Source organism: Malus sylvestris, chromosome 2 (genome assembly GCF_916048215.2).
Source record: "Malus sylvestris chromosome 2, drMalSylv7.2, whole genome shotgun sequence".
NCBI lineage: Eukaryota > Viridiplantae > Streptophyta > Magnoliopsida > Rosales > Rosaceae > Malus > Malus sylvestris.
This window is the reverse complement of record NC_062261.1, coordinates 10,885,918-10,908,782: the sequence shown is the minus strand read 5'-3', so window position 1 is coordinate 10,908,782 and position 22,865 is coordinate 10,885,918. Positions and strand designations below refer to the sequence as shown.

Here is a 22,865-nt window from a genome sequence, read left to right as displayed (position 1 = left end):
CAAGAAATCTAACGATTTCATCGTTCACGTAAAAAATAATACTTGAGCAAGAAGACAAACCTCTGACTATAACACAATCAAATCAATTCAAACTTTTAAGTTATTGCTTTTTCAAGCACGCACTGCGCATTGCCTTCAGCTTGCGGTTTCAGGTATCTTCTTGTTCTTGCTATTGCAATCTACTTTCACTTAGACTTACTTCAACTCTTAAAGTAAAACTCAAATTTTAGATTTTAAATTTATTTCAACTTGCTCTAACTTTTGGAGTAAAAATGAGTTAAAACTCAAAACTCATTTTTGAGCCAAATTGAGTTCAGAATTCTTTCTGAGTTAGTGGGGTTGGTCTACCATATATGTATATATTTTCTAGTTTTATATTTATAAATTCATTGAATCTAACGGTTAAGATCTAATTTGATGAAATCTAATGGTTAAAAAAAAAAAATCTAACGGTCAAAATTTAAATCCAACAGTTAAAGTAATTAAAAAAAATCTTTTATGTGTTTCATATTCTTTCATAGTGTTTCACAAGTTTCATGATGTCGATTAGTGATTTTTCAATATTTGTAGGAATTTAAATATTTTTAGGTTAAAATATTCATAAAATTAAATTTAGATAGTCTACATAAGTTTTTCTTTTTAAAAATTACTTTAAGAAAGAAAAAAAAGCCTAAATTCATCATTTAATAATCCGGGGCTAAAATTTTAACCTAGAAGGGTTGGAGCAAAAAAGTTGTTTCTAGGTTAAGCCTAAATTTTTTGTGCCAAAAAATTTTAGGTTTTAACGCAAGGTTTGGAGATGGTTATAGTAGAATAATTTAACATTCTTGTTATGTATTATTTATCTTAGGTATTTTAGCTAAACCAGTATTTGAAATTAGCATAATTCGTCACTTTAGTTCTTGAGATTTAAAGTTAATAGGACTGGTCCTCGAGTTTATTCATCGTCATTTATTTTGGTCATTTCGTGAAAAATCTTCATTAAATAAGGATAAAATGACAAAAATACCCTTAATTTTGTCAAATCATTTTGGTTTGTTGTTAATTAATTGAGTGTATTCTTGCCATTTTACTCCTTATTAAGTAGAGATTTTCACAAAAGAACCAAAATGATTGATTATGGGCAAACTCAATGATCACTTCCATCGATTTCAAACCTCAGGGATCAAAGTGAAGAGTTATACCAATCTCAGTGACTATTTAGGCTAAAATGCCTTTATCTTAAATTAATCTTCTTTTTTTGTTTGTGCTTTTGGAATGGATTTAGTTTCTCGTTATATTATTTTTACTTCGGTGCACTTTATCTTTTTCAGGTCATTTATTTCGATGTATTTATAATAAGTGAAAGTTCTTTTGTTTATTTCTAAATCGCTCACTAGGCACTGTGATATTTTGTCCGTCACATTCAAATTGTTTTATGGCCTTTTTAATTTTAAATTTTCTACTCTAGCTACTCCAAGTCAGTTGATGGTTCGCCCACAATCACACCAAAAAGGATGAACAAGGCCAGGCGGGGAAAAAAAGGTATTATCATGATGAGTTTTAAATTAGATCGGTAGTTTGCCTCAAATCATAATTAAAGCCTTACTAATAACACCGTCAGCTGAATTTGCATGTCTAGATCTTGACCGTTGAAATCCTATCGTTCAAATATTAGTGCATTCCAGACACTGTATAACGTAAAAATATCCACAAATAATGAGAAAAAAAAGTGTGTGAGAAATTAAAACGTCCAAGCGTATCTGAGGAACAAAAAAAGCCGTAGATGATTCCCATTTCCCACTCAACAACTACCTCATTCATTCTTGCGTCTTCCCCATTAAAAATTTCAAATATGGCAACAGGTGAAACGACGTCGCACCGAGAGATATTTTTCAGTATTATCGGCACACGGGGTGGTACATTACATATCACTAAACAAATGATAAGATAATGTATCACTTGTGTTCTAGTCACAACTAAAAATTTCTTCCGCACAGACATTAACACAACTAAAACACGAGGGCTTATTAGGAATCTTGAATGCAAAATAACGCTTTGGACTTTTCTATCTTAACATTTAGGAAACCCTACAGGCTACGGCCACCGCAGCACTTAATTTAATTAATACCTGACTAAATCAAACTGTAAAGTGCACAAATGGACCTGAACTTTGTCAGTTTTGTGAAATAGCAATACGAACAAAACGCTTTTACAATCACACCCAAAATATCAATTTTTTTTTGGTCGCAATTTCTCGCCCCAACTTCTCACAATGTCTTATTTTCAAGGTATTTTTAGTCACTTATGATTTTCAAGTTATTTTCACAACTTGAGCACTTGAAGCTAAATATCTCAGTCCACAACCACCTTATTGTAGCTAAATCATGTGTTAATTCGACCTTTTATTTTCTAAAAAGATAAAAAAAAATAGCAATTTCTATAGTTTTTTTAAAACTCATTAAATCTATGTCCTAGTCGAGTGAAGCGATTGACAACAGCCTTGAACATGAGAGTTTCTTGTGTCCGACTAGTCCTATATGGCCCCAAACAAATATTTTCAGATGGTTAGGCCCTACATACAGGAGGCGAGGTAGGATTTTTGTTCATCTTAAGGTTCGACTGTCAGACCCCACATTTTCTCTTTAAAAAGAGATGCATATTTGTTTCATGTTTCATTATTTGGACCATGAATCATAAATTGTTTTAGAATAAGTGGAAACTGCACAAAAATGAAAAAGTAGAAGTCCCAGTGTGTAAATTTTCTTATGTAAATAAAAGAGAAAAAGCAAAATCTCGGTGTACAATTCTCGGAATAGAAAAAGGGAAGTTTGAAATATTTGGGGACCGTGTGAGGAGGAGACCAAATCGCGAGCGACAGCTGCTCTGAGAAAAAGAGGCGGTCTTTAGTTTCCAAAAAAAAAAAAAAAAAGGAGGCGGTCGTTGTGATTTGTTCGAAGAAGACCCAACAAACCACCAAACACAAAAGCAGAACTCGGAGGCTTAAATATTTTCTCTCATTGGTGGAGAGGAAGAAGAAGGGCGGTGGCGGCGATGATTTCTGGTGAAACCCCATAAAACCTAAGAATTTCGATATGTTTCAGCTCTGCAGTTGCAATTGCAATTGCACCCTCTCCTCTCTCCTCCTCGTTGGCCCTCCCTTTCTTCCTCTCACCTGAACCCCTTGCGAGTCCCCCCCCCCCTCTCTCTCTCTCTCTCTCTCTCTCCTCCCTGGTATGCTTCTTACCGTGTCTCCGATCTTCGTTTTCTGTTTCTGCATCTTTTTTTTTTTTTTTTTGATATTGTGTTTTTTATGTGTATTTTATTAAATTTTTTTTTGTGTTTGGCGGCTGAGAAATGGCGTCTCCACGAAACCTGGAGGATTTTCTGAGTTTTTTTTTTCTCGGCAACCAAACATAGCGTTAGGATTCTTCCAGATTCGATTTATTTGCTTATTTAATTAGGATGATTCTGTTTTTGTGAGTTTTTTTTTTCTTCTCGGCAACCGAACATAGCGTTAGGATTCTTCCAGATTCGATTTATTTGCTTATTTAATTATGATTATTCTGTTTATTGCTGTGGAAATTGGAATTTGTGCGGCTTAGGTTTTTATTGGGTTGAAGAAAATGAATCGGATTATAAGTGTTTAATTTTTGGATTAATTTGAATTGATTCGGCTATAACTGCCCAGCTAGGGTTTTATTTTGTTGTTTTTTGATGATGATGAATTGGTGATGCAGAACCATGCCGACTTTCACTGCCATAGCTTTAGATAGGTTGTTAGAACCTGGAGCTTCTTCCGAATCCGCTGACATGTCATCTCTTCCGAATTCCAATTCGAAGCCTTTTTCGAGTTCAATGCCGGTTCCTGACTCCAAGCTGGAGAGGAGGAACAGCACCTCCGCTGTGGAGAAGAGGCCAAATCGACCTCCGATTACGCCGGCCCTTTACGCTACTCCGGAGGCCACACCGCTCCCGGATTCGCCTACTTCATTTACTCCCTCGCCTTACATCATCAACCACAAGCGCCGTGGTCCAAGGCTTATGAAGAGTTACTCGGAGCAGGATGTGTCATTGCACCAGAAAGCTGGAGATATGGAGAAGCTCAATGGAGATGTCAACGACGCTGAGGCCAAGGGGGTGAAGCTCAATGGGGATGTCAACAACGCAGAGGCAAAGGTGGCAAATTTGCCTGTGGATGATGTGGATACTTTTACTTTCCCCAAGCCTGTTGAAGTGCATCATTCGAATGGCATCCATCATTTCGAGAGCAGCAATGGGAAGCTTGGGACCAGTAATGGGCAACTTAGAGGCATTAATGTGGAACTAGGTACTAGTAGCGAGCGTGAAGATAGCTTCTATGTGCCTAACAAGAGAAGCAGTAATGTGGAACTGAGTAATGCTTCTGCTAGGGAAGATGATTTGTTGAAGCAACCTGCCATGAGTCCAGGAAGAGATAGTGAATGTGAGGATTTCTTTGATCCAAAAGACTCCATGAGTGTCGCAAGTTACAACACGGATGGAGAGGGAAGTGTTTGGGCTGAGCGTTCTCCACAGACCAGTACACCCACGGGGGAATTTTATGATGCTTGGGATGGTATGTAGCTTGGTTTTTTGGTTAAATTTATTTCCTTTCATTTGCTTATTTGTTTTTCTTGAATATGCTTTGTCCATATATCCGTGAATTAATTGAGCACCATGATTGAAGATTGGAATATGCTGATTTTTCCCTAGTTTGGTATCTTTACATAGAATATGGTGTATATTTCTTTTCCCTTCTATACATGAAGGGATGTGCAATTTGGCGGGATCATATGTTTTCAGCTCTTACGTGAATTTTGATTTGTTTTGAGCATGTCGACTGTAACTCTACGTTTGTAATTACTCATGTTAGATAACTTGACTCATTCGTTTAACTCTGTCTTGTTTTGGTTGACATGCATATCTCATGAATTAGAAACTCAGTAGCCGGATGTTTTCATTTTGAACCAAACTCATTTCTTATGTCTTCATAAAGTAAAAACCACCTGATCCGAGTACTAGCAGAACTTACCTGTTGTGTTCGATACTCGTGTTAATAAGTTTTGTTATTTTTAGATTCATATTAATTAATAGTTTACTCTTAACTCATCCTACCCTATGCTATAGTTAATCCTAATTTGTTTTTTCGTATTGGGCGCTACTTGTGTTACTGTGTCATGTCATTTTGAAAGTTCCTGTTCATTTTCATATTGGGTTTGCGGTCTGTCATAGTGTTGCTGAAAATTGACCTCCCCGTCTTTCTATGACATAGAAAAGGTTCATTATTTATGAGATTGGTATTAAATCGCTAGTTATGATTAAAGGTACAAACATGCTGGTTCTCTATAGATACCCTAATCTGTGAATTATTGAAATGGCATTTAAATCAAAACATTCTATGCATGTCTTCTTTGTGTGTTTTTGAGATTAAAAGAACACTTGATTTCTCCAGTTCAGAAGTTTGGTTTCAATTTATGACAAGATTTCAAGATTTGGATGCTTAATCTTTGAATGTCTGTAATCCACCTTGTTCAATTTAAAAGCACTACAGTTATAAATTTTTGGCAGTATTGAGCAACTTACATTTTTTGTTACTCTGCGCAGAACTTTCATCTGAGAGCGGGCACGGGCAGCAGCTTTCTGTTTCTGACCTTGACGTTGAATTGCGTGAAATGAGATTGAGCCTTATAATGGAGATGGAGAAGCGGAAGCAAGCAGAAGAATCCTTGAATAACATGCAAAGGCAGTGGCAGAGGATTAGGGAACAGTTATCTCTTGTAGGATTGACACTCCCTGAAGATCCTGCTGCTGCAAGTGGTCCTGAGCAACTAGGTTCTGATCCTGCAGAAGATCTGTGCCAACAAGTTTATCTTGCTAGGTTTGTATCAAATTCTATTGGGAGGGGATTGATAAGGGCTGAGATGGAGTTGGAGATGGAAGCTCAGATCGAGTCAAAGAACTTTGAAATTGCTCGGTTGATGGACAAACTCCGTAACTATGAGGCAATGAATCAGGAAATGGTTCAGAGGAATCAGGACGTTCTCGGTGAGACTTCTATACCCTTTGCCTCTTGTTTATTTCTTGATTCCTAAGGCTCGAGGTATTATATTATTTGTTAAATCAAAAGCATTTTCGATGCCCATCTCAGTTGAACTATGTCTTCTTCCCCACGTTTAACCAGTAACCTGTATTAGGTTTGAACATATGGCACCCTCCTAATGTGCATCATTTGGGCCTTTGATCTACCTCGCGTTATAAGCTCACCTAAGTTTTACTTTTTGTTTCGTGTAGAGATGGCACGGCGCGACAGGGAGAGAAGGGAAAGGAGACAAAGATGGGTATGGGGCTCGATTGCTACTGCCCTAACACTGGGTACCGCAGCCTTGGCGTACTCTTATATCCCGTCTAGCAGGGGATCGCCAACCTTCGAGTCTGAGGTTCCTGAGAGTAGCGATGCAGGCAAATGATAATCACTTTACTTTGCAACCGTGACTCTATGCCGTAGAACAGAAGGAGAAAATAAAAGGTCTTCTACTATGCCACATCCTTTGTGGATAACATTCTCTTGCTCTTTTATCAGTTAGATTTTCCTATGATCTGAGGATGTACAGTTCTACAGAAAATAATTAAAGTTTTGCCCGTCACTGGCATATCGGAATGTTTATAGTCCTCGTTTGAAGTCATAAAGTTTGAGCTTCGGGTTGTCTCGAAGCGTTTATACACAATTGTATGCCCGTTAAAGTATTCGTCTGATTTAATGATTTTTGAGTAGTGTAAGGTGGTTTGAAAATTCGCAACACCCCGCGCCCATCGGGGATCAGTTTTCCGGTGCCCTAAACCCTAAACCCCTAAGACTTGCAGTTTGGTTTGGCGATATTCGATTCTGTTTTTGCAATTTCATTTAAATTTAGCTGGGTTTCAATTCCTCATTCGCATTCGTCACTTGGGTTAATCCTAGTGACCCGATGGCCGATCTATTAGGCTTTTCGTTTGGCCCCATGGAAAGGTAAGTTGTAAAGAAATTTTTTTTATTTCTTACATGTAAGGAGTCATTTTTTCTTTGAAAAAAAAAAAAAAACAATGTGTGGGTATTATGACTTCGTTTTTTCTTGGTTTTTTTTTCGAGGTTAATGGTGGTATTGTGGTTTTAATTATATATTTTGGACAGTTCTGAGATTTGCAGTGAACAAATACTAAGGGGCAAGGAGCGAGGCATTCTAGCAGATGTGGTTAGACCATTAGCTAAGAAAAGCATGCTCGTACTCAGTGGTGGATCTAGGCCAATCGTGTTTTGTTGTTTTAATTAAATAATTTTCGGTTTTTTTCATCGAAAAATTTAGCCGAGCACTTGCAGAGCATTTCGTTATCTTCCTAGTTCTATTGACAAGTTCGAAGGTGTGATGCCAAGCTTTACCTACCAAGGCGTGCTGCTAAAGCTTTGTCCTGAGGGCTGTTGAGTAAGTGCCAAAGCCTGTTGAATACTGTCTAAGAGGCATTTCATCGAACAGTTTGTAGGCATACTCAGGTCCCATAACAGATAATCATACAGAATTTCGTCGATCTTTTCCCTATTTTTCCAACTTTAATGGGGTTCTGGAACTAAAGTTGACCCCTTGGATCCGCCCTATATAGAGGTGCAACTCGGGCAGGTTGGAAGATCAACCCAATCCTAACCTAACTCTTACAACTCGGGCACGGGGTCAGGTTGAGTTTCATTCGGATTGATTTGGGCTCAAGTTTAATTGGGTTAGGATTTACTTGAGTTGGGTTCGGGTTGCCTAATTTTTTCAAGTTTAATCTTGTAACAACTTAGTTTTCAATAATTCATAAAAAAATTAAGCCAAGTAGCATCAAAGCTAGCTAAGTTTAATTTCATAAATCTACTATAAAGTTTTAGGATTTAAAGATTACGAATATGGGCTGACTAATCAAAACCTCTTATTCCCTCAAAGCTTAAGTAATTTTTAAGGGTAATTTATTAAAAAAAATATTAGAAATGGCGTTGGTTTTTGGACTTGGCTCACTTGGATGTGTTAGAGCATTAATTGATATGCATTACAATTTGGTTAGATTGAATTTGGTTAGTCAGGTTGAGTTGGAGATGAACGGACAAATAATCAACTCAATTTAACCCAATTAATGAACGGGTTGAAATTGGGTTGGGTTTGAACGGGTTATAACAAAAAAAAAAAAAATAAAAACCACTTGTTCAGATTTAATATCAAATTGGACATGGACGGGATTAGATTGGTCCAACTCAAGTTGACCCCTACTCTTATACTCGAGTTTAAATTTCCCTCTCTCTATATTAAAATGATATACAATTCCATCTTGTAAACAAAAAGATAAATTGAGCTAGAAATTCAAATGGTGAGAGGTAATTTGAATACAACGATAACGTGAATATAGCTCCCAAATAAAAAGGTACAAAAACAAGGGGCAAAAAATAAACGACGCCGTCTCAGTGGTTTATCCGCTGGTAAGATAAAACAGAGGGAAAGAGTGTCATCAGGTACTCTGGATCTCCGACAATGGAGCTACCTCTGCACATGTCAGCAATTCTTCCCAGAGAAAACTCCCCCACCCATTACCGCCATTCCACCTTCTTCACAACCCAAAACCACAACACTTCTCTCTTCCCCCATTTCTCCAAATACTCACAATTCCAGGCAAAAAATAGAAGAAATTGGACCCCCAAAACTTGTATTAGCCGCTACAAATCAGCGTCTCAGGATCACCGAACAAGAACAGTCCCAGGAGGAAGAGGAAGAAGAAGAAGAGGAAGAAGATGCAGGGGAGGAGGAGGAGGAAGAAGAAGAGTACGATTATTCGGAGGATGAGTCTTCTTTGCTGTCTCTGAGTGAGAAGCCTGACAGAAACATGGCTTTGCTCGATGAGTACGAGATGGAGGAGCACGAGTACGCCGCCGATCCAAATCATCGGAGCGGTAAAATTTGATAAAATCTCTTCTGGGTTTCGTTTAATTTTAGCTGAGGAATTTTGGGTGTTATAAAGTGTTGGAGTTGTGGGTTTGATTGAGTTAAAAATGCAGGGTATGTGGCTGTGCTGGGGAAGCCGAATGTGGGAAAGAGTACACTTTCGAATCAAATGGTTGGTCAGAAGTTGTCCATTGTTACTGATAAACCTCACACTACCCGGCATCGAATTCTCGGTGTATGTTCTGGCACAGACTATCAGGTTTGTTCTTAGCTGATGTTGTTGTTGGTTTTGTTTCAGTTGTTTATATGTATATGTTTTGAAATCTCATTGAAACCGGTGGGAAATGTTGTGATTCATATATTGTTATAACAATGGTATAGTTCGATTACTTGATATACAAGGAAATATAAAGGAAATGTTACTACGGTGAAGTTTCTAAGGTTCGGGAATAAGAGCCGACTAATATCTTGTTTTGGACACAAGTAATACTTTATTGACGGTTTCTGAAGTTCTGGTGATGCATATGGGTTTGACATAAGGATTTGTGTGCAGATGATACTTTATGACACACCGGGTGTTATGGAGAAGAGAATGCACAAGTTGGATTCTATGATGATGAAGAATGTCCGGAGTGCTACAGTTAATGCAGACTGTGTAGTTGTTCTTGTTGATGCATGTAAAGTGCCTGAAAAAGTATGCTTCTTTATTTGTAGGATTGCATATGAAACTCTGTCCTCTTGTCCTTAGATCATTTTCTCGTTTCTAGATTGATGAAGTGTTGGAAGAAGGTGTGGGTAACCAGACGGAAAGCTTGCCGCCCATTTTCCTGGTTATGAATAAGAAGGATTTGATTAAACCTGGTGAAATTGCAAAGAAACTAGAGGTCAGCATTTGTTTACGCGTATAACTACACATGTAATTTCCGGATCTTGTTGTCTAAGCTACTTGTTTTGATCCTAAATAAGAATTACATCTTTTACAGTGGTATGAGAAATTTACAAACGTTGACGAGGTCATACCTGTGAGTGCCAAACTTGGACAGGGAGTGGAAGATGTCAAGCATTGGATTTTATCAAAACTTCCTTTTGGGCCAGCATATTATCCGAAGGTACTTGGAATTTCATGTTATAGGCTCATGATTACCCTCCCTTTCTTTGAAACTAAAGACCTTAATGGTGTTCCTGTTTCATGTCCGTGAATGTTCTATTCTCGCCTTATCCCAACCATTAGGATTCATGTGCAGAATTGCACGGTAGTAATAAATGTCATAAGACTTTCTACAATCAGACCTCACATTCTAAGGGCACATAGAATCCTAAAAGAAAATAGCTTCTGTTGTAGGTTTTCTGGCATTGGATTCACAATGCTTTCCATCCTAAAGAGAAAACTGCATCGGTGTAGAACTTTTGAAAGTTAGTTCCCCTTAAGCAGTAGTAAAAATTTGTCTTCCGTATTCTTATTCAAAGTGTAAATTTATACCTCTCAAGAATATCCAAAAGTGTTATTTTCATGTATGGATAACATATCTTTATTCTCTATGAGTTCTTAGGACATTGTCAGTGAGCACCCAGAAAGATTCTTTGTATCTGAAATTGTTCGAGAAAAGATCTTTATGCAATACCGTAAAGAGATTCCTTATTCATGTCAGGTAAGTAGTTTAGAAGCTCAAAAGATTTGGCTTGTGAGGAATGGTACCCCATCCCTAGAGAGAAGCAGAAAGAAGAAGATAATATTCCTAGTTGTTTTTCTCCAGGTGAATGTCGTGAGCTACAAAACTAGGCCAATGGCAAAAGATTTTGTACAAGTGGAAATTGTCGTTGAAAAAAACTCACAGAAGATCATTGTTATTGGAAAAGTAAGTAATCTTCAGTTGCATATTTTGTATGCTTCATGCAAACTATATCGAAATTTATGTATCTTCTTGATCAAAGGTTTAATTTGATATGGTGCATAAAGGCATGTATCACAAAAAGCTACAGAGCTTTCATGTGTGATCACTGTCGGAAGAGATAGCTCGATCGCTGATTTTATATCCTGAGTCATTTTGTAGGAAGGGAGAGCTCTGAAACTACTTGCAACTGCTGCTCGACTCGACATAGAAAACTTTTTGCAGAAGAAAGTTTTTCTAGAGGTACCAAGTTATACTATGACCGATATCTGTGCACAAACTATGTCAAATTGTTTTAATTGGCCATTGTCCTGCGCTTAATGCATTCTGTGGGTAGTTCGGCTGCAGCATTATCTCCTCACTTTTACTTCGTTTGTCACTTCTTATATAGAAGATATCCACCTTACAGGACTATATTCATGCTTTAAACAGGTTGTAGTGAAGGTTAAAGAGAATTGGCGGCAAGACGAAGTTCTTCTGAAGAATTATGGCTATGGGGGTCAAATTCAAGCATTTTGATGTTGTGGCCTCTACAACCAGTCCGTATCCATTGGAGAACACAAGCGAGGATGGCCGTATCATTTAGGCTACACGAGTGCTGTCTTTGAGATGGTTTTGATGTCGTTGATTAACGTAGATACCTCCCGTTTCTTTTTGTTAGCTGGAGGGTATAATTGTGATCTCACTGGGAAGATAATCTCAAGCATTCTTCTAAGAGTTAGCAATGGCATTTTCCCAAAGCCAAAGGTTTTGTTACTTGTAGAACCCCCTTCTCTCTCTCTCTCTCTCTCTCTCTCTCACACACACACACAAGCCCATCAGAAATGTTGAAGCCCACTTATTCTGTAAGCTCCCGGCCATTGTTCTCTCTCACACATACACACACACAAGCCCATCAGAAATGTTGAAGCCCACTTATTCTGTAAGCTCCCGGCCATTGTGGTATATTCCGATTCAATAATATAATGATAAACCTACAAGTGTCATCCTAGAAGTGGAATCCGGATTCTCGCCGGATCCTCTTTGTGAGGATTCCGGGAATCCGTGAATCGTATCCGTTCATCGTATATCGTGCGGTTATAAATCAATAAAATATTTAAAATTAAACACAAACATTACCATACAAAAATTGATCTTACGATGTACGATGAACGGACATAATTTACGGATTCCTAGAATCCTCACTAAAAGAATCCGGAGAGGATCCTGTTGGCTAGAAGTGTAGGTAAGTTTCCCATAACGTGGGATGTTTGAAGCAGGTGAATGATGATGGGTATCGTCGCTTTCAATGATGACCAGACATGGCTTTGGCATGCCTTGTGGCACCATCATGTCAAAATCCTACCCTTTAAACCACAAATGGAGTGGGGATAATTCTCCTCACATGGGCTGAAATGACGCGTCAAGTTCAACTATGTTAATGCGCGTGGTGGGTAGATAGGACACATTAAAAGTTAAAAACTTAAAATGGAAAATATGCTTGAATAATGACGGTTCCAACATTTCATAAAAAATGAAAATGGAACACTCAAGAGACAGTGAGTCATATATAAACCACGAATTGGTGCCTTTATAGTCTGTTTAATGTCTCTCTAGTTATTGTTATCAATAATTTATAACCGGTTGAAAATATGCTTGAACAACGACGGTTCCAAACTTTCATAAAAAACAGAAATGGAAAGACACTGAACAGATAGTAAGTCGTATATAAACCACGCATTGGTGCCTTTATGGTCTAATTAATGTCTCTTTAAAGGTGATAGCTTGGCATCTCATTATTCATGACATGGTGTCACGGGCTCTATCAAATAAATGTGGCCATAATATTTTCTGCACTGTTGGTGCAAGGCACAGGTAGCTGAGTGTCCATAGGACCAAATTTATTTTGTGGATGATAACAATTTACATGATGTTGGTAAATGTCAGTGGCGTCTTGTACTTATGAAACAAGAATGTATAGAACAAAATTTATGCATTTCTTTAATTCATTGACACGAAACATCAATATAACAGTGTACTCGTGACATATAAATTATTCGTCGTGTATATATCTTAAAATAAGTGAGTGACTTGTCGCAAAAGCTCCTACTCAAAGAATTTGTCATTGATTTTAGTAGGTCCTCTGTTGTGTCGGTCACTAGTTTCTCTTTTTCTCTATTTATTTGCAATTGTATCATAACAAACAAATCCACCTCCACCTCCACCTCCACCTCCAAGCTCTTTATCCAACTGCAAACATTTCATCCACACTTGGAGAAGATGAAGCATCCATCTTTTGCTCTTCTTTTAGCAATTTTAATCCACCAGCAGTGTTTTATTACGCCAATCCATGTTTCAGCAGCAGGTGATAATTTCATCAGAGTGAGGGGAGTGCATTTTCTTCTCAACGGCAGCCCTTACTATGCAAACGGCTTCAATGGCTACTGGCTCATGTACGTGGCTTCCGACCTGTCTCAGAGGCACAAAGTCTCTTCTGTTTTCAGTGAAGCAACTAGCCACGGGCTCACCGTGGCTCGAACTTGGGCTTTCAGTGATGGAGGTTACAGGCCTCTTCAGCTCTCCCCTGGCTCATACAATGAGCAAATGTTTAAGGTTCCCCATCTCATACTTCTTCTGCTTTACTCTTTGTTTATCTTATCCGTCATACTGCCTAGGATTGGATTGGATTGGATTGGATAAGTCACTGAATTAGGCTTCGTTTGTTCCTTACAATTGGGTTGGAATGGATAATGCGCTTTTATTGAAGTATGAATATAGTGAGTTATCCATTCCAATTCACTCATAGTGACCACACAAGGCCTCAGAGTACCCTGAAGTAAGAAATGAAGGCCAAAGTTTGTCCCAAACGAAGGAATTGGATTAAACTATAAGGTGTTGATCCTACCATTTTGTGGGGGTTGGATGGGATAAGTTTCATTCATGAGTGATCTCTCTTCCTTCAACTCGTACAAACTTCGGAAGTTGGCCTCTATTTCTTCCTTCAACGTACTTTCAATCTGTTGAGTTATCTAAATCCAATCCAATCCCAGGAACAAGTGCAGAATATTAAAAAAGCATGCAGTCATGGGGACTTTCGTAAATGTTTTCGTTTGGATTTTGGTTTTGAAGGGGTTGGATTTTGTTATAGCTGAGGCCAGAAGATATGGGATTAAGCTGATATTAAGCTTGGTGAACAACTATGAGAGCTTTGGAGGAAGAAAGCAGTATGTGAATTGGGCACGAAGTAAAGGGCAGTACCTCGCATCTGATGACGATTTCTTCAGGAACCCGGTTGTGAAGGGTTACTACAAGAACCATGTAACCGTAAGTGAAAGCAATAAGTGCTCGTTTGGTGCCTAAGATTGGATTGGATAACTCATAAAATCCATCATATGTTGAAGATATGAGTTACTCAAAGTACATTGAATATAGTGTATTTTCCAATCCAAAGCCAATCCTAGGCACCAAGTGAGCTTTAGTCTGCGATGAGCCTTTTCTATTTATGAATATGCATGATCTTCATTTCTAATTTAGATCAAATTTTTTGCAGACTGTTCTTAACAGATATAACAGCTACACTGGAGTTCATTACAAAGATGACCCAACAATTTTGGCCTGGGAACTTATTAATGAACCCAGATGCACATCAGATCCTTCAGGAAGGACTATTCAGGTTAAAAAACAATATCTTAATTATCTAATATAATCTTTCATATCAATATTAGATAGACCAACGTGGGGTCGGGTGAGAATAAAGGACAAGAAATTCCATGCTTTTGTTAGAACTACCATATAGATGACGTGATCCAGGTGCCCCTACTCAAGTTTTTCTCCTTGTAAATCAGCATAAATGCCAGAAATAGCGAAGTATGGATGGCTAAACTGCGAATTGCCAATTGCAACTACCATTTTTATATGTTGCATTGCTAATTAAAGATGGATTTTCTTTTGATGTCAGATTTTTACTAATTGGTGTTCATATTAATAGGCATGGATAATGGAAATGGCTTCACACGTGAAGTCAATAGACAGAAACCACTTACTGGAAGCTGGTCTAGAGGGATTTTATGGACAAGCAATACCACATAGGATGAGTCTCAATCCCCCCTTCAATATCGGAACAGACTTTATCGCGAATAATCGGATTCCTGGCATTGATTTTGCAACAGTTCACTCGTATCCTGATCAATGGTAAATATGTTTAACTTGCAGGATCACATCTTTGGTGTACTTATATTGGTTTTTGCTTGAGCAGGTTGTCTAGCTCAAATGATCAAACTCAGCTCACTTTCTTGAACAACTGGCTCAACACCCACATCCAAGATGCGCAGAACATTCTCCGAAAGCCAATATTCATCGCAGAGTTTGGGAAATCTTGGAAAGATCATGGTTTCACCACCTACCAAAGAGACCTGCTTTTCAACATGGTGTACTCCAAGATATACTTTTCGGCAAAAAGAGGAGGAGCAGCTGCCGGGGGACTATTCTGGCAGCTCCTCACCGAAGGCATGGACTCTTTCCGTGATGGATACGACATAGTTCTAAGTCAGAATCCCTCAACAGAAAATGTGATTGCTCAACAGTCTCACAAGCTCAATCAGATTCGGAAGATTTTTGCGCGGAGAAGAAATGCTTGGATGTGGAGGAGGGCAAGGGCCATTAGAAGGGCTGAATGGTTGGGTAGACACAAAGGCAAACATATTGTAAATTGATCAAATGCATTACCCTTGTGAGGTTTGCTGTTTAGGGTTTCCTCTCTTAGGGATGATTCGGATGAAACATTTTTTGTCCAGGAAGGAAACTTGTGTTACACGTATAGTAGACTGCGCTTTTCTTTGCCCTACATGTCTCGAACTCGACGTCTCGTACTTATGTTGTCAAAGTGTGGAGTGAGTTTTTCAGGAAGTTTTCTGGTTTGTAGAAAACCAGATAGCTTCGGGAGTGAAACATGTTTAAACCTCTTAAGGCATGTAACATATTGCTTTGGGGTATTATTAATCTACTCATATTATAATATGACAAATTTATTTATTAAGATTATAATGTCATATCAATCATATCGTCTACTCATATTCTAATATATGAATTGTCACACTTCAAAGTTTCTTTATGCTATAATTATTATTATTTTTTCTTCTTTTATTCAACTAGCGTCGTCCATGGGACACATGGGATGTGAACTCATGACCTCTTCAAACACGATAAATTTGTTTGATTGATCATAAAACTGTCACATGATGGTCACCTATATTATGAAAATACAACATCTGTTTTATTTATTGATACTAAATATATTATGAATGATTATTATAACACGTAAATTAATAATATTTCGTGTATTTGTTACGCCTCAAAGAGAATTTGTGATTGAGATTGAGATTGAGTTGAGCCCATATCCATTAGGCAAAATAGCCGGAAAAATGTTGCGCGCGTCTATCTTGTAAGCGCCCAACGATTCTCATGGTCGGTCAACAAAACAGAACATGATTTTATCAATTAGACCTCATATTCGACGAATATTTACAGCTTCAGCTTTTGCCCATACGGAATGCAGAAACCCTCTTCTTCCAGAGAAAAAACCAGACCATCTAGAGCAGAAAGCCCAATTGGGTAATGACGTAGATATGATTGAACTCAACGCTCAGTTGAAGCAGCTGGTTAAAGCAGGTAAAGTTGGAGACGCCCGGAACATGTTCGATAAAATGCCTCAGAGAGATGAGATTTCGTGGACCAGTATGATTTCAGGCTACGTTGGTGTCTCTGATGCCTCTGAGGCATTGGTTTTGTTTTCGCACATGTGGGTTCAGCCTGGAATTTGCATGGACCCCTTTGTTCTTAGTGTTGTACTAAAGGCTTGTGGACTTGGTTTGAACTTGTCTTATGGGGAAGTAATACATGGGTACTCGATAAAATCGTGTTTTGTCAATTCGGTCTTCGTGGGCAGTGCGCTTCTCGACATGTATATGAAGATTGGTAAGATTGAGCAGGGATGTAGGGTTTTTGATGAAATGCCGATAAGAAATGTGGTGTCTTGGACTACTGTTATAACCGGGCTTGTTCGTGCCGGTTACAATGCAGAGGGGTTGGAGTATTTTTCTGAAATGTGGAGGTCGAAGGTGCAGTATGACGCGTATGTGTTTGCTATCTCGTTGAAGGCGTGTGCTGATTTGAGGGCTTTGAAATATGGGAGAGCGATTCACACGCAAACAATGAAGAAGGGGTTCGATGAGAGCTCATTTGTGACGAACTCTCTTGCCACCATGTACAACAAATGTGGCAAATTAGACTACGGGTTGCAGTTGTTTGAAAAAATGAGGATACAGGATGTTGTTTCATGGACATCAATCATTACAACATACCTCTGGACGGGTCAAGAGGACCGTGCAATCAAAGTGTTTATAAGAATGCAAGAAGCCGGTGTGAGTCCTAATGAATACACTTTTGCAGGCGTTATCTCTGGAGTTGCCAGTCTTGCTAGAGTTGAATGGGGTGAACAATTGCATGCCCACGTTTTACACAGGGGTTTTATCTCTTCGTTGTCGGTGGGAAATTCCGTTGTGACCATGTATGCCAAATGTGGGCGTTTGGCTTCAGGTTCTAAGGTGTTTCATGAGATGAGCAGAAAAGATATTGTTTCATGGAGCGCTGTAATTGTTGGGTATTCTCAAGGAGGTTATGGGGAAGAAGCTTTTCAGTATTTGTCATGGATGAGAAGGGATGGACCAAAACCAAATGAGTTTGCTCTTGCTAGTGTATTGAGTGTTTGTGGAAGTATGGCAATGCTTGAGCAAGGGAAGCAACTGCACGCTCATGTTGTGTCTGTCGGTTTAGAGTTTTCATCTATGGTACAAAGTGCTCTAGTGAATATGTATTCGAAATGTGGAAGTATAAAAGAAGCTGCAAGGATCTTTGATGTGACAGAACTTGATGATATTATTTCCTGGACGGCGATGATTAATGGATATGCTGAACATGGGTACTACCGAGAAGCCATTGATCTGTTTGAGAAGATTCCTAGGGTTGGTCTGAAACCAGACTCGGTGACCTTCATTGGTGTTCTTGTTGCTTGTTGCCATGCTGGATTGGTTGATCTTGGTTTCCGCTACTTCAATTCAATGAAAAATGACTTTGGGAGTAATCCTGCAAAAGAACACTACGGCTGCATGATTGATCTCCTCTGTCGAGCTGGACGGTTAAGTGAGGCAGAGCATATGATCAAATGTATGCCATTTCAACAGGATGATGTTGTTTGGTCTATTCTCCTTAGAGCTTGTAGGCTCCATGGTGATGTCGACTGTGGAAGACGTGCTGCAGATGAGATCCTTAAATTGGATCCGAATTGTGCAGTGACTCACATAACCCTGGCTAACATGTATGCTGCTAGAGGAAAATGGAGGGAAGCAGCAGAAGTAAGGAAAATGATGAGATCAAAGGGGGTAATTAAGGAGCCGGGATGGTCTTGGATAAAGGTCAGGGATCGACTTTCTGCATTTGTTGCCGGAGATCGGTCTCATCCACAAGTTGATGATATATACAGTGTACTGGAATTACTAGCTTCAAAGGCAGAAGATACTTTTCAGGAAATTGGTTCTTCATTAATGGACACTGAAGATTAGTATTTAATCCATTGAAACTTAAAGCTAATCTCTCCGATTTGATGGAGTTACGTTCAATTCCTTGCAAAAGTCCAGTTTATATTATGTGGAGAGTTTCTCAAGGCATAGTTATGTAGTAAAGAACCATATGGAACCAGATGAAATTGCTTCCTTAGCTGTGGCTCGAGGATTGGAAATCACAGGAAAATCTGGATCCAGGGTCACGTTAAAAGGTCAAGCATTATCGAAGGCATGGAAACTCTCGAACTGTCTCATCTGCGAAATTGCATGCTTCAGTAGAGGTTTCGGCTTTGTCAACATCAGAGGGCTAACTGATACCACCAGATCTTCATATTCAGATGATTAGCACTTATTTTTGCAAAACTATGCTTGCTTGCAATTTGATATTCACTCGAGAAAGTTTTCCAGAAAAGTCTGCTGCATCAATATAATTCAAAGGGTGCTGCATGCTGGGTTCAAGAAGTCCGGATTGCATGTAAGTTTTTCTCCTATACAGTTAGCTGTCGAAACAAGAAGATATTGTTTGAATCATTTTGTCACTCATTCATACGCTTTTTCAATTTACATGGTTTTTCACCTTTCATCCCTGAGCCCCAAGCCCTAAGCCCTAAACCAATTACGAATTACATGCACAAGAAATCCTAGGCAAAATCCAGCAGCCCCCAAAACTACAACTATTTGAACCCATAAAGTGGTAACAAACGCTTTCTGCACAAAAGCATTCCATGACCAGAACCAAAAGATGGAGAAAATGGTTCCGAACGCAGCACCCACAATGACTTGGCTAAGCGTATGAAGCTTTTGCGAGACTCGTAACCATGTCTGCAAAAACGAATAGTAAAGATATACATAAGCAATCTGAAGGCATATCGTTGGTTGTTAATTTTTTGCATTTGCAGCGTCTATTGAGATTGCGAGCTTTACCACCACATTACACGCCATTGGATGAATTCAATTTCTAAGATTTGTGTACCGGTTGATTAAATCAAACTCATCCAGTGACGCATAATATGGTCGTAATGCTCAACCCCAATTAAGGGTGGTTAGCAAATTTGTGATGTTTTGAGTAGGGGATCAACTAAAGAACTTGAACACTCTCAAATATGTAGCCAAGCTTCAAAGCATTATTTAACTGAATGCAGAACAGGATTGAGTACTTACAAAATATGTACCAAACGCTAAGGCAAACGCTCCGACGGAGATGGAAATTACATTTACCCCTAGCCATTCCACAACTGCAATAGCAACACACAGGCAACATTATTGGATGAGAAAACAGAGGTAGCAAGTTGATATTTGACTGACAAGAACAAGAAAACTAGTTTTCGTCGAATTCCAACACCTTTCGTGGTATCAGATTCAGAGCAGAGATGAAGTCACACTAGAAAAAACCCTAAAGACGGACTCTTTCATATGAAACGTGGTATACCAATTTGATATCCCACAAAAAGGTGATTTACTAGGCCAAAGTTTAGAATTTCCCAGCTCGCCGCAAAGGCGATATACTCTAATCTACGGGGAGGGGGATTCAACTTGGGTGCAAGAGGGCGGGCATTCTGCTGTTAAAAACCATACATTACATCTCAACCTAAAGCATTCAGTTAACAGAAAGAAAAAAACAATATCGAGAGGGATAAGAGAGATTACTTGACCAAATAGTGAACGTAACAACGTAGAAGATGGATTGCGCGTGGGAAGAAGGCATTCCGGGCTCCGATCTCAACGACGGAATTGGCCTCTCCTGGTTCAGTATCCTTTTGAGTATAACAGATAGGATTGAATTTGCAACAGACCCCATTGCAGCCCACAGGGCTTCTCCATCATGCCTCCACAGAATCACCACAGCAAAAAGGGCAGATATAATCCACTTGCTCTGCATCCAACCCAAACCAATCCCTTAACGTCATTCCAACAAAAAATAAAAATGAAAACTAATGAAAAAACTTTAAAAACTTTGAGTCTAACGAAAATGACAAAATAAAGGGTAACGTAAATAGTATCATGATTAGTTTTTTAGTATAAAAATATGATTTTTCGTTAAAATAAACAGTACGAAAGTTTTTCGTTAAAATTCTCAAAATAAAAACCCGACAACTATAAATTTTATACAAAACACTTCGAGGTCGTGCTTTTATTAATTATTAGTTCTAAACTATCGGGTTTGAAACGTTTTTTTTTAATTTATATAAAGTGTAATGTTATCGAGGGCTTCTATGAAAAAAATTGAAAAGAAAACATGAAAGTTGAAACCTACCAGTCGATTGAGTTTCGATTCCAACCCATTATCCACAATCAAAGGACTCAACTCTGAAGGACCATCAATATAATCTTCAGGCTGAATCTCTCCGCCGCTGTCTTCGCCGTCGGCGTTTCGAGAAGGCAGCATCTTTATCAGCTCAACCATGGAATTCGAAGCCATGACTCTGCTCCTCCGCCCCGAAACAGCTTTCTTGGGGACGAATCCACCTGAGAAATCCAGTTTTTTGGCGCGAAATCTGGGAAAAGAAGAAATGGGTTTCAGATATTTGAGCCGATAAGAACGGCGGGGGAAGATTCTGAGGTTTGGGTGGTGGAAAAAATTGGTGGCTGCTGATGATGGCATGGTTTATTGATGGAGTGGGACTGAGTGCGTAGACTGAAAGCCATTTTTCAACGTTCTTATGGCGGATTTGGTAGAAGCAACAAATGATTGGCCATCAAAGGCGTTGGGGTGATGAGAAAAATCTAAACAGGAATCTGCTATTTTCCGGGAAAATTTCAGCAAGTATCAAACTTTTGTTTGTGAGTAGGATTCTCCGCTCACACTGTTAAGCTACGTCAACATCTTATATTAATTTTTTATGGTAAGATAAAGAAAAAAATAAAAGAATGTGAGAGGAGACGTTGGAAAGATGAGAGAAGAGAATCATATTTCTTTGTTTATGGCTGCATGAGGACTCATAGTGCTTTGGTCACACCTATTTTATCTAAATAAATTGTAGCAATGATTTCTTAACTTTAACTCAATTGGAGCAATGGTTCATTAACTAAAAATCAATTACCATTTGTTCCTCAATTCATCAAAACGTGTAGCTATGATCTCTCAACTAAAAATTCATTATCATTAGTCCATCAACTTTAATTCAACTGGAGAAATTATCCCTTAATTGTAACCCAATTGTAGCAATGATTCTTCCAACATAACTCATTTTGACAAAATTCTGACGAAGTTGATGAAAATAACTATAACTACATGTTTTGATGAGTTGAGGGACCCCAATTATAGTAATGGTCATTCCAACATAAATTATTTTGACAAAATTCTGACAGAATTAACGAAAATAGTCATAGCTACACATTTTGATGAGTTGAGGGACCAATGATAATGAATTTTTAGTTGATGGACCATTGCTCTAATTTGATTAAAGTTGACGAACCATTGCTACAATTTACTCTATTTTATCCATATTTCTTAGATGTGAACTGTTATTAGCACTTTAAAAATCTCATTCTACACTCCTCACAAGTGTATTTTTCTTCTAATTATAGTAAGTTAGGAGTGCAAAATGAAATTTTTAGAGTGCCAATATGTGACAGCCTATCTTGGAAAAATTATGATTTTTATAATTTTATTAAGTGATTTTACGAAATTGCCCTTTGAGGCACGTGTATTGATTGAGGTTATTTACGGTGTCGTGTCACCTAATATTTGTTTTCTTGGCATACCCTCGTAGTACTCGTCATTACGGACGTGTGGGCGTAGACGATTCGTGAATTCGAGCTATACCGCAGAAGATATTGATGTTTGAAGTTTGGGACATTTTAGTAATTTAATTATTTGTGGTAGAATTTCAGTTTTGGAAAGGGGAATTAAAGGTTTGGGCACTGCCCAGTTAGAGGGGGGAGAAATGGACTGCCCAATCAGAAACAAAAAAGAAGAAGAAGGGGGATTGGCTGCCCAACCAAGGAAAGAGGAGATGGACCAATTGGAACAGTGAGAGAAGTGAAGGACCAATCAGAATCCGAGGAAAGAAGGGAAAGGAGAGGAAAAGAGGAAGGGGATCAGCCGGATCCCCTTGACCCGCAACCCGTTTTCGACCCGGTCGGCAAACACCTCATTTTTCAACGATTTTCACCCATTTTTTCGACGAATTGCTACAAGAAACTACTTGGAAACTCCTCCACGACCTTCCCTCTCTCCATTCCATCTCAAATTTGGAGAGATTTGACTTTGAAAATGGAAGAACCCGCAAGAAAGGGTGCGGCGACTTTGGCTTCGAATCACCAAATCCCGAAGCAATTCTTCCAACTACCACCACTCATAGCATCCTCTTGAGGCATAGATCAAAGCCTAAGCAATGGTTGGGACAACGGAGTTGTTTTGGAGTCGGATTGAGCACACCTAAAACCTAGGGTTTCCGACAGGTTTTGTTGAAATTGGAGGCTTTGCCGACCGAATTGGC

At 38.7% G+C, this 22,865-nt stretch overlaps 4 protein-coding genes and 1 pseudogene across 5 annotated transcripts; 4 read left to right on the top strand and 1 right to left on the bottom strand.

Annotated features, from left to right (window-relative positions):
* The first annotated feature begins 2,794 nt into the window (after positions 1-2,794).
* Positions 2,795-6,771, top strand: LOC126613654 (uncharacterized). The gene is made up of 4 exons (XM_050281237.1): positions 2,795-3,213; positions 3,720-4,576; positions 5,605-6,045; positions 6,292-6,771. The coding sequence occupies exons 2-4, from the start codon at positions 3,724-3,726 to the stop codon at positions 6,465-6,467; spliced, it is 1,470 nt and encodes a 489-aa protein (XP_050137194.1). The 5' UTR covers positions 2,795-3,213; positions 3,720-3,723; the 3' UTR covers positions 6,468-6,771.
* A 1,654-nt stretch (positions 6,772-8,425) lies between these two features.
* On the top strand, positions 8,426-11,593 carry LOC126613655 (GTPase ERA-like, chloroplastic; annotated as a pseudogene).
* Positions 11,594-12,980: 1,387 nt separating this feature from the next.
* On the top strand, positions 12,981-15,842 carry LOC126610158 (mannan endo-1,4-beta-mannosidase 7-like). 2 transcript variants are annotated; one of them, XM_050278145.1, is made up of 5 exons: positions 12,987-13,420; positions 13,937-14,131; positions 14,358-14,480; positions 14,796-14,998; positions 15,063-15,842. In XM_050278145.1, exons 1-5 carry the CDS (start codon positions 13,088-13,090, stop codon positions 15,517-15,519), a joined length of 1,311 nt encoding a protein of 436 aa, XP_050134102.1. In that variant the 5' UTR covers positions 12,987-13,087; the 3' UTR covers positions 15,520-15,842. The 2 variants fall into 2 exon arrangements, with proteins under 2 accessions (XP_050134109.1, XP_050134102.1); XM_050278152.1 differs by lacking the exon at positions 13,937-14,131 and having other exon boundaries at positions 12,981-13,420.
* Positions 15,843-15,958: 116 nt separating this feature from the next.
* On the top strand, positions 15,959-19,006 carry LOC126610148 (putative pentatricopeptide repeat-containing protein At3g47840). The gene has a single exon (XM_050278133.1). It carries the CDS (start codon positions 16,291-16,293, stop codon positions 18,421-18,423), a length of 2,133 nt encoding a protein of 710 aa, XP_050134090.1. The 5' UTR covers positions 15,959-16,290; the 3' UTR covers positions 18,424-19,006.
* Positions 18,943-21,285, bottom strand: LOC126610171 (lipid phosphate phosphatase epsilon 2, chloroplastic-like). The gene is made up of 4 exons (XM_050278161.1): positions 20,678-21,285; positions 20,071-20,296; positions 19,585-19,658; positions 18,943-19,245 (listed from the first exon to the last, which is right to left on the bottom strand). The coding sequence occupies exons 1-4, from the start codon at positions 21,023-21,025 to the stop codon at positions 19,024-19,026; spliced, it is 870 nt and encodes a 289-aa protein (XP_050134118.1). The 5' UTR covers positions 21,026-21,285; the 3' UTR covers positions 18,943-19,023.
* Positions 21,286-22,865: the final 1,580 nt, after the last annotated feature.

What these genes read in the sequence shown, in the direction of transcription:
- LOC126613654 (XM_050281237.1), top strand. Translation starts at nt 3,724, where the DNA reads ATGCCGACTTTCACTGCCATAGCTTTAGATAGGTTGTTAGAACCTGGA. An exon ending in ATTTTATGATGCTTGGGATG is followed by an intron (nt 4,577 to 5,604) that starts GTATGTAGCTTG and finishes TACTCTGCGCAG; the next exon opens with AACTTTCATCTGAGAGCGGG. An exon ending in GAGGAATCAGGACGTTCTCG is followed by an intron (nt 6,046 to 6,291) that starts GTGAGACTTCTA and finishes TGTTTCGTGTAG; the next exon opens with AGATGGCACGGCGCGACAGG.
- LOC126610148 (XM_050278133.1), top strand. Translation starts at nt 16,291, where the DNA reads ATGATTTTATCAATTAGACCTCATATTCGACGAATATTTACAGCTTCA.
- LOC126610158 (XM_050278145.1), top strand. Translation starts at nt 13,088, where the DNA reads ATGAAGCATCCATCTTTTGCTCTTCTTTTAGCAATTTTAATCCACCAG. An exon ending in ACAATGAGCAAATGTTTAAG is followed by an intron (nt 13,421 to 13,936) that starts GTTCCCCATCTC and finishes TTGGTTTTGAAG; the next exon opens with GGGTTGGATTTTGTTATAGC. An exon ending in CACTCGTATCCTGATCAATG is followed by an intron (nt 14,999 to 15,062) that starts GTAAATATGTTT and finishes TTGCTTGAGCAG; the next exon opens with GTTGTCTAGCTCAAATGATC.
- LOC126610171 (XM_050278161.1), bottom strand. Translation starts at nt 21,025, where the DNA reads ATGCCATCATCAGCAGCCACCAATTTTTTCCACCACCCAAACCTCAGA. An exon ending in AATCGAAACTCAATCGACTG is followed by an intron (nt 20,297 to 20,677) that starts GTAGGTTTCAAC and finishes GGTTGGATGCAG; the next exon opens with AGCAAGTGGATTATATCTGC. An exon ending in TACGTTCACTATTTGGTCAA is followed by an intron (nt 19,659 to 20,070) that starts GTAATCTCTCTT and finishes TTGCTATTGCAG; the next exon opens with TTGTGGAATGGCTAGGGGTA.